At 38.8% G+C, this 10536-nt stretch overlaps 1 protein-coding gene across 1 annotated transcript in view; it reads left to right on the forward strand.

The window, feature by feature from the left end:
* Nucleotides 1-6440, forward strand: part of cnpy3 (canopy FGF signaling regulator 3) — a 13709-nt gene extending 7269 nt beyond the window's left edge. The window contains exons 5-6 of the mRNA XM_053343794.1: nucleotides 248-365; nucleotides 5296-6440. Of these exons, the coding sequence (XP_053199769.1) occupies nucleotides 248-365; nucleotides 5296-5579 (402 nt within the window). The 3' untranslated portion in view covers nucleotides 5580-6440. The remainder of the gene's footprint in view (nucleotides 1-247; nucleotides 366-5295) is intronic.
* Nucleotides 6441-10536: the final 4096 nt, after the last annotated feature.

Genomic DNA, 10536 nt, shown 5'->3' on the forward strand with positions numbered 1-10536 from the left:
TTATTTTCCTTTAAATATAGTTTGTCTTTTCTTGTTTCTTTTTTTAACTCTTCCAATTAGTTTTATTTATTTTCTTTTAAAATGTATTATTAATTATATTAGGATTTGTGTATTTTGCTGCCTTGTGAAACACTCTGTAACTTGGATTTCTTTATGAATGGAGTTCTTCATTACTATTATTATTATTATTATTATTATTAGTGTGATTCATTCTTAATTTATTAAAATGTGTGTATTTGTCCGTCAGTGTGATGTGTTGGTGGAGCAGTATGAGGAGGTGATTGAGGACTGGTACAAAGGAAGCCAGGAGGAAGATCTGACCACATATCTGTGTGATAAACACGTTCTCAAAGGACAGGACAAAGGTAACACACACACAAACACACACACACACACACACACACACACAGTGTTCAGTATCAAATACATTAATAAAGACATTATGAGGTGGCACCACCTCAAGAGGGCAAGGAAAAACTCCCAAGAAAAACTCCTTTTATTGGAAAAACTTGGAAGAAACCTCAGGAAGGATCACAAATGAGCGAGACCCCTTCCTGGGCGAACAGGTGCAAAGTCAGCTCAGGTGTTCAGTAGCTAGTATCTATATGTAGTGTATGTGGAATGTGTTGATCTAGCTACGTGTTTTTTAGAAAGGAACAGGGTTCGTGTACTCGGATTGGTGAAAGTAGTCCAGCCAGTCTAAGACCACGTTCCGACAGTTACAGTCAGTGTCAGGATTGTTGCAGGGAGGCGACATCCAAACGATGAAAGCCATAGAAAAGGGGACAACCAGGGCGATTAATCCGGCTATCTTCACTACTTCCCACAGGCCCATAGCACAGCACTGCCACCAGCTAAACACATATGACACACATAAGTAAAAGAATAAGGGTTACGTTCCTTTAGTCGTATTCTTTGGCTTCTAGGGTTAGGGGTTAGGGATAGGGGGCTAGGGTTAGGGGGTTCAGGGTTAGGGAGTTAGGGTTAGGGTTAGCTCCGAGAGTATCTATCACTCATCTGCATGTACTCAGGAACATATTTATATATTTTTACAGTGCATTATGTGACAAACATCTACCTTTCAGTGTTTTCATCTTGCTGTTCTTTGTCCATCTCATCCTGCAGTGATAACAGAAAGATTTAGTACACATATCTATATAAGACTTAGGCCAACTTCTGATAAACAGCACTTAAAAGAACAGTTGGAGTATTTAGCTTAGCACAAAGACAGGAAACGGGTGTAAACAGCTAGCATGGCTCTGTCTGAAGATAACAGAAGCGACTCACCAGAACCTCTAAAGCTCTCTAATGAACATGTTTATATTGTGTTTGCTTAACCCTTCTGTTGTCCTCGGGTCAGGGAAGGACAGGATGAAGGAAGGAAGGAAGGAAGGAAGGAAGGAAAGAAGGAAGGGAGGAAAGTAGAAGGTAGAAGGGAAGGAGGGAGGGAGGGAAAGAAGAAGGGAGGAAAGAAGGACAGAGGAAAGGAGGAAGGTAGGGGGGAGGAAAGAAAGAGAGAAGGAGGGATGGAGGAAGGAAGAAAGGAAAGAAGGAAAGAAGGAGGGAATGGGATGAAAGAAGGAAGGAGGGAAGGAAGAAAGGAGGAGGGAGGGAGGAAAGAGAGAAGGAGGGATGGAGGGAAGGAAGGGAAAGAAGGAAGGAAGAAAGGGGGATGAAGGAAGGAAGGAAGGAAGAAAGGGGATGGAGGAAGAAAAGAAGGAAGGGAGGAAAGAGAGAGGAAGGAAAGAAAGAGAGAAGGAGGGAGGGAGGACAGACGGAAGGAAGGAATGAAGAGATAGGGTTAATTTGACCCAGGAGGACGACAGGAGGGTTAATTCAGACAAAACACAAAGTCTACAAACATTTTCGAGTCGTTATGAACCAGATTGTTCTTGTTCTTGTGATAAGTTGTTCTGAAGTCTTTCGTTAGCTACTGAGCTATAGAGATGCTGCTAAGAGGATTCTGTTACCTAGAGTTTGGACAGTGCCAGGCGACTACTACTTTTACTCTTGATGCTACTTTAAGCTACGATGAACATATTTACCGTACAGATGTGAGAATGGAATCTAATATTCTAAGTATATTTCCCAAAATGTGGATCTACTGTATAGCTTGAGCAGATGCTTGAGGGGGAAGTGCTAGCTATGGCTTGTAGACGCTGTCAGTCCTAGAATATTTATGAATGTGAATATTTTAATAACGTTGGTTAGATGTTATACTCACCGTTAGTGAAATGTCAACAGGTTGTCTTTTTTCAGGTATTAGTTCTTGTGGAGAACTCTGTGCAGCTCTATAAAATCAGATAATACAAACAGGAAAAGTCAAGACAACTCCACACAAACATCTGCTAAGTGTAATTAGATCGTTTCCAGGATGGCCAACAACTACTAGACTCAGACTAGGGCTGAGTATCGGCAATCGACCGAAATAAATTGATACCGAGTAGTATCGAAACATCTCCCATCAAACGATACCTGCAATCAATCCTTTTTGCACCCAGAGCTAGAAAATATGACTATTTGTACGGAGTTACTCACAGCCAATCAATGCAAGCATTTTTTGATTCAATGCGACACGATTGGCCCACTGCCACAACAGCAACAACCCATCTGTGGTGCCGTTATTTGCAATGTAATGCTTGGTATCGGTATCTCTTTAAGGGTACTTGGATTGGTACTGGTATCATAATTTTTAAGCGCTACCCAGCCCTAACACAGACTGGCTTATTTTAAAGCCAATGCTGGTCAAATATAGGCTAAAATGAGTTTTAGCCTATAAACAGTATAAGCAAATTAAATATCATACATTAATAACAATAGGTGCTCCTCCTGTGTTCTTCTCAGCTGCTCTCGAAGTTCTCCCTGTTCCTGTTTGAGAGTCTGCAGAGAAAAGATGATATTTTTTTTTAGAAAAGCACAATTATAGGCACAGTAAGCCTGCACACACACACAGAGAGAAAGAATATTATACTACTGTTATACTGGTACATACCTCTGCGTTGTTTAAATGCTCCTCTATCTCAGTAAGGTTTTGGACCAATGTCATGAATTTCTGTCAGAAACGAAGACACTCTAATTAACTGACATTTTCATCGGCTCATTATCACTTCTGGTGTTGAAAGTGTGCTGGCTAAAAGACACTACACACATAATATCTTGAAGGTTTTATGAAGTTGTTTACATACCTTCTTGATTTCATCATCTTTACCACCTAAGGCTTCCTTAATCTTCTCCAATTTGTGCTACGAAACACACAAGAAGTCATTCATTAGCTGTGTTAATTAACTACAACTGAATTAATGTGCTATTTATACAGATCGGTTGTTTGGAAGGAAATATTTATCATCACATTAACATCAGTGAAGAGCTGTGTTTTACCTGTAATTCCTCCTCTGTTGTGCTCATTTTTTCAAGATGATCTTTATATTTCTTTCCCAGAGAGAGTTGGTCCATCTGAAAGAGAAGCAGCTCAGTATGAGTGAGCTCCAGAGAAGCATTTATATCAACTTCTTTGTATATATTTATGTATCTGGCCATTTAATTTCGTTTCATGGTCAATGTTTGGCTGTAGAACAGTGGAAGAAACACAAACACACACACGACTAGAGAGGAGTATATAGTATATAGCAGAGTCTTACTTCAGCACTCAAATTGTCATTCTGGTCTCTCAGCTTCTGAATCTCCTTTTCCTGCATGAAGACAAACAATGGGATCAGAGTTAGAAACCAGTACCAGTTGAGGTGTGAGCTACTGAACAAGCTGTACAGTGCTGGTTGACTCTAGTTGTGCAGTAAAAGAGAGACGATGGTTGTTGAGTTTAACCTCAAACCCATACACCCAACCTCAAATTCTCACTGCACAGTATTGCCTTCAACGTGACTTTACAATGGTTACTGATCTTGAATGTTGAATGTCAACCATCATCAAGTTTACAGACCAACAGAAGGAGAAATTTAAGCATGTAACTCACCATCTTTCTCATGTAAATCAGCTGATTGTTGACTAGTTTTCTTTGTTCCTCCTCTAACAAAAGCTGCTGTCTCTGGGCTTCATCAGCTTCATCTTCCCTCTCTCTCTTTTTTTTCAAATCTGCCAGCTTTTGTTGCAACCTGAATTACAAAAGAAAAACATAAGCTCCCATATCCTATTTTGAAAAAGGTGCACATACAGTAGAAAAGAAATGTTCTTCTGGGAATAACAAAGCTTGTTAGTATGAGATTCACCAACAACATTACAGAAAAGTCGATGGCAAATTTTAGCCAGTGTGTATAAAAGTCAGTTTCCTGACATGACTACTTTAGAAAGTATGTCATACTCTTTCACTCTTATGATGAGTTTCTTGTTCTCAGCTACTGTCTCATTTAGTAGTTCCTCGAGTGCAAAACCAGTTTCCATCATCCTGTTATAAAGCTCCTGCTCCTTTCTGTAGCTGGTTTCTGCTCGTGTGAGCCGTCTCCTGAGGTTTTCCTGTTCACTACAGACAGAATTTGACAGATTTATCACATGCAGTCAAATGAGACTTATTGGAGAAAATAGATAATCAATATTTTTGCCTGGAGACACGTACTTGATAGGTTGCTCCATTTTCCTCAGCTTGTTGTGTTCCTCAGTTGAAGTGTTGTTGACTTCAGTCTGACTGAGATCTACTGACTGTCTGTGTGACCTCACATTCCACATTCTACATTCTACATGACATCATAGCAACATTCCGGAATCCAATATAGGGAAAATACACACACACACCAGGCGGGGAGTTCTGGTCCTCTGAAATTAGGCCAACGCGGAAGTAACTTAGAACTGCATTCTATCAAAAGGCCACCAGGGGGCGACCGTTTTGGTGTTTTATATTTGACGATAAAGCAGGGTATGCATTAGGGTGTGGCTACGTTGTGATTGACAGGTTGATTGTACAATGTCCTCGAGATCCAGCCCTCGCAACCATAGCAACCTTCCTGCTACACCGTTGGCTCCGCCCATGACCCCGCCTCATGCCCATATAAGTAGAATCCGTGTTTTAATTTTTCCCAGCATGCACCTGAAATTTTCAAGATGGCGCTGCCCAGATCCGAAACTATTGGCTTCAGAGCAGCAGTCCACAAACCAATGGGTGACGTCACAGATGTTACGTCCATTTCTTCTATACAGTCTATGACACACACACACACACACACACACACACACACACACACACACACACACACACACACATACAGACACACACACACACACAGAGACACACATAGACCGTTTCATCATGTCCTCTTCCCTTTCTTCCCTCTCTCTCTCTCCATCCAGCCTGCCTGAGCGAAGATTGGACCGCGAAGAAGAAGGGAGATCTGGCTGCCATCGCGGAGGACAAGAAGAAGAAGAAAAAGAAGAAGGTAGGGAAGAAGGGAAAGAGCAAGAGCGAGGATGGAGTGGACGGAGGAGAGGAGACCACCAGGAAGAAGAAGGAGAAGAAAGTGAAGAAGAAGAAAAAGGGCAAAGCTCCCGCCGAGAAGATGGATGCTGGAGGGATGACTTCGGACGAGGAGATCCAGCCACAGGTGCTTCTGTCTGGGCAGAAGACGGAGCTGTGAGCCCCGGTCCTGGTACTGGTACTGGATCAGCTTCGTTAGACAAAACTCTTAGTAAAAATCAGTCTGCAGCTTGTGGAAATGTCCTCAACAGAGTTTGAGATGAGCTCTCGTACTGTTACACGCGGTTTTTAAAGTGTTTATTTCAGTTTTTTGGATGGTTCTCGCCATGTGAGAGAAAAATCAGCTGTCGTCAAGATTTAGAACCGATTATCCAAAACTAACCATCGAGTTTTTAAGGTTTTTTTTTTTCATTTAGAAACAGGGTAGAGATTTCTGGCACAACTTCACCTACTTCCAAAGGTGCATGGGAAGAAGGGAAAAAAGTCCCAAAAAAGGCTAAAGCTCCAGCAACTTTATTCGGAAGGCAACATTTTCAGCTGGCCGCCTTCATCAGGGTCAAAACACATTACAAGCAGTATTTAAATGGGGTATTTAAAAAGCAAAAAAAGTTTAAGTAGGTACAAAAATTTCCCAATTATGTGCATCGGCCGATGAGGTACAGTATCTACAAGATGACTGGCCAGAAGTCAAATAACTATATACCCAACACATCTTGGTAGAAACCCTCATTGGCTGCTTTGTAACCCTTTTTAAATACTGCTTGTAATGTGTTGAATGATGACCCTGATGAAGGCTTGTTTGCTCTATTAATAAAGTTCTTTACTACACGATTTGCTGGAGCTTTGACTTTATCTTGAGGTTTTCGTTTTGCCCATTTGACTTTTTTTGTCGCCTCATTTCAGGTGTGTGAAGGGAATGCAGACTAATCTCGATTGAAACTAACATTGTGTTTGCTTAAAGGATAATTCTGGTTCATTACAACATGAAGGATTTAACTTCTTTTTTCCTTCTTTTTTGCCTGTCGGTTATAACACTGCAAAGATCTGGGAACACAGTAAACAAATCAAACTATTTGGATTAATCGTTAAAGTAATTTATGTAGCGAACGATAGCAAATCTTGTTTCTAGCATCATAGATATAATGATTTGCTGCTTCTCTTTCTTTCTTTCTTTTTTACCAATTGATTTTTTGTTTTTTGAACTGCTGGTAAAACAAAACAAATCAAAAGACCAAAAAAAAAAAAGACGTCATCTTGGGCTCTGGGAAACTGTGATGGGCATTTTTTTTTATTATTTATTAACATTTTTAAACTTAAATGTTAATTGATTTTATTGATGAATCATCAGTTGAAGCCCTGAAAAATAAAAATAAAAACACTGGATTTAGATAAAATGTCCCTCTGCTGCTGTACAATGTTAGACTGAATGCTGTTTGCCAATATAAAGTTGAATACTTGTTTTGTTTTTCTTATTTCTTTGTGTATTTTTCTTTCATTGCGTCTTTCCTTTCTTTCTCGGTTAAATGAAGTGTATTTGAAGTGACTCATGTGTTTATGTGCTCCTGAATTTGTCTTTTTTTTTTGTTCCTATTTCTGCATTTTTATTATTTACAGAAGTATTCATTCCATCTGAAAACTGGTACATCATCAAACATCTGTTTATTTTTTAATCTAATGTACTTTTAAGAGCTTTTGAAAATGCTCAGAATGTGTTTCCTTAACATATCAATTCATGGACGGTCAATTATATAAAACTGCTTTTCTGTTTAATATTTCTCAGTGTTTTATATCAGTATAAGAAGCTGACTGTCCTGAATTAAGACCTTTTTACCATCTAAGCAGATTAGATTATTGCATTTTCGTCTTTTTCCCCTCTTTGTTGGCAGAAATGTGATCTTTAGGCTTCAGATTGAGTGAAATTCCCCTTTAATGAGTAATTACACCATGAGGTACCTCTTTGTAAATGTGTTCCCGTCACGTGTTTTAATGCTATTTGTTTTTTTTCTTTTTGTGTGTGCTGTACAAAAGCTGCTATTTCAAGTGTGTGTTATTTTGTGTGTGTGTGCTTGTTGACTGCCGAGCCAACAGTGAAGGCTTGTGTGTGTGTGTGTGTGTTTTTGCATTTTTTCCAAGTGTGCGCGTGTGTGTTTCTACAGATTTTTATTCTGAAGTAAAAATGCTGGCTGTGTTGGATTGGAGTCGCTATTTGAAACCATGAGCTGACACATCAGTGCATCAATAAACAGGTTTAAAAGCTCTGTAAATGTCTCATTTTTAATGCGGATGCTATGAAGTTTCCTGCCAGTCACATTAAACTGATTAATGCATTAGAAAGAACATTACTGTCATTTTACACTAAATTACTGGCAAATAATTGTAGTAAATTCACAGTAATATACTTCAATTATTTTACAGTAATTTACATGAAAATTCTAAAGCAAACCAGACACAATATTACTGTGAAAATACAGTTTTTTAATGTAAAATTACAATATGATACTGTAATTATCTGAAACTACAATAAATTCCCAACAATTCACAGTAATACCAAAGCAATATATTGTGTTTTCACGTTAAACCAACCACAAAATGACTTCAAATTGTAAAACTACAATGTTATATGGTACTGTACCCTTATCATACTACATTAAATTGCTGCAATTTTACATATAAATTACAATTAAATACAAACTGCACGGCTTCCTGTTGGACTATTGGACTGGGTATGACTCCAAGAGACTTTTTTTTGCCAAGTTTCTTTTTTCTATGTCAATTTGGAATGAGGAAAAACAAAACATGTATTTCTTCAAATATAAAGTGCTTCACAACAGCCACATTATCAAAACTTCACATCATTAATTGAACACAATAAATTAACCAGTGGGGTATTTTACATTTACTGTTATCTTATCTGCAGCCCAGTGGGTGTAATGTGCATTTTGGCCACTGGATGGCAGCAGAGCTTTGGGACTTTCTCTGGTTACATAGTTGAGTAGCAGTTTACACCCACTTCATTAAGTACACCTGTACGACCATAATGCAATCCAATACAACAGCTTTGCTTAATATTCTACTTATATGAAGCTTATACATTTTCAGTTTTTGTTAACATTGTCAGAAAGATGAAAACTCCGACCGTCCGTCCGTCCGTCTTCTTCCGGTTTATCCAGTGGCAGCAGACTTCCCTCTCCCCAGCCACTTCGTCTAGCTCTTCCCGGGGGATCCCGAGGCCAAGGTGAAAACTCTACTTTATGTTTATTATTGAGGTCGTAGTGGATGGTGGTGGTGGTGGTGTGCTTATATTCATTAGTGTTCCTAATATTTTGTCCACTCCAATAACATGATGCCACAAAGTAGAGAAAAAAAAAGTTTAAATCCTACCTAGGCCTATATCACCTGTTTTGGCGCTATTTCCAATGTAGTTTCTAATTATCCCAAAAAACAACCTGCCAGCAGCGACTTTCCACCTGCTGCAGAGGAGAACAGTGTTAATTTGACAGCAGGAAACTTTTCATCAATAGTTAAGTATTGAATATCTGCCAGTGTGTTAATTATAATCTATCTATCTGCAGTGATTTCATTTTTTTTTCAACTATCCGTGGTTTGATAATTGACTAATCGTTTGAGTGATTTATGAAGCAAAAATGCCAAATACTTGCTCTTCAATAGGTTGATTTGATGATTTTCTGTGTCATGCATAATTTTGAAGTGTCACCATGGGCTCGAAATTTGTCATTTGTCACATTTTCATGACATCTGATTGATAAAAAGATTGCTCAAGAAATGAATCAATAGATTTTTCTATTGATAATGAAAATAATCCTTAGCTATTAGATTTACATTGGCCCTGGATAAAAGTGTGATCTCTATGATGTAAATGATTAATCGATCAATGTAGTTGAGCTTGATTTTACTGCTTGTGCTGGATGTGTTTAGGTATGTTGTTATCTGGCGTATTTAGAGATTAAACTAGCTTTATTCCTGTCCCCTACATATGTGCATAATGTTGGATTTAAGGAGGATATTGATTGCCATATGTGTATTTTTCTTTTTTCTTCTTCTCTGTTTTCTGGGCATGAACTGTTTGCTTCTCTCTCTACTGAGTCTCTCCACAGTCTATAAATTGCATTTTTCTTCTTACTGACCCTGTTTATACCTGGCATTAAAATTATTATTAATGAATATTATTAAATAGACCTGGGTGATTAATGCTATAAGGAAAAAAGGCCTGTTAATGGGATACATCATAATTAATCAACTCAATTTCTTCCCATGAAATCATCTTTTTTTTTTTGAAGTGTTGTTTTTTTAAACACACACACACACACACAAACACACACACACACACACACACACACACACACACACCTGGACAGTCTGAGCAGACCAGGTATTTTCCCAGCAGTACCTCCATTCAGACAGCAGGTGTCACTCCATCATTGAACGTAACGTAACGGCAGGTTTTTTTGTTTCACCTTCCTCTGAACTGACCAACAGCCAAATCCACTTAAGCTGCGGCAAAATGAAATGGCCCCTCTGTATACAGTGTGTGTGTGTGTGTGTGTGTGTGTGTGTGTTTGACTTATCAAGGTAAATTCAACCTATCAGCCTTTTTCTCCTTTCAACAATCAAATCGAACCACTTTTATATATATGTGTGTGTGTGTGTGTGTGTGTGTGTGTGTGTGTGGACACAGAACAGACACGTGTGTTTCATGATTGGACTGAGATACTAGCTTTTGCTTTACATGTGATTTCGTGTTAGTGTGTATGTTTGTTACAAGATTGGATTGAATAACATTTGTCCATCTTTAAAGTATGTAATTTGTCTAAATATGTGTATGCATGTCAGCTGTTTTGTGTGTGTGTGTGTGTGTGTGTGTGTGTGTGTGTGTGTGTGAGGTGTTAGATGTGTTTATTTGTTGAATAATTCACAGCTGGGTGTTTATAGAAGACTCTGTGGCCTCAGAGCTCCAATAACACAGGACAAATATTGTGACACACATACACACGCACTCGGACACACACAGACGCATGCACACACTTACACACACACACACACACTTTATCAGCCATTCCAGGGTTGACAGTTTATTTGGACACTGTGGACAGTGGAAA

This window comes from Scomber japonicus, chromosome 22 (assembly GCF_027409825.1).
Source record: "Scomber japonicus isolate fScoJap1 chromosome 22, fScoJap1.pri, whole genome shotgun sequence".
In the NCBI taxonomy this organism is placed as follows: domain Eukaryota; kingdom Metazoa; phylum Chordata; class Actinopteri; order Scombriformes; family Scombridae; genus Scomber; species Scomber japonicus.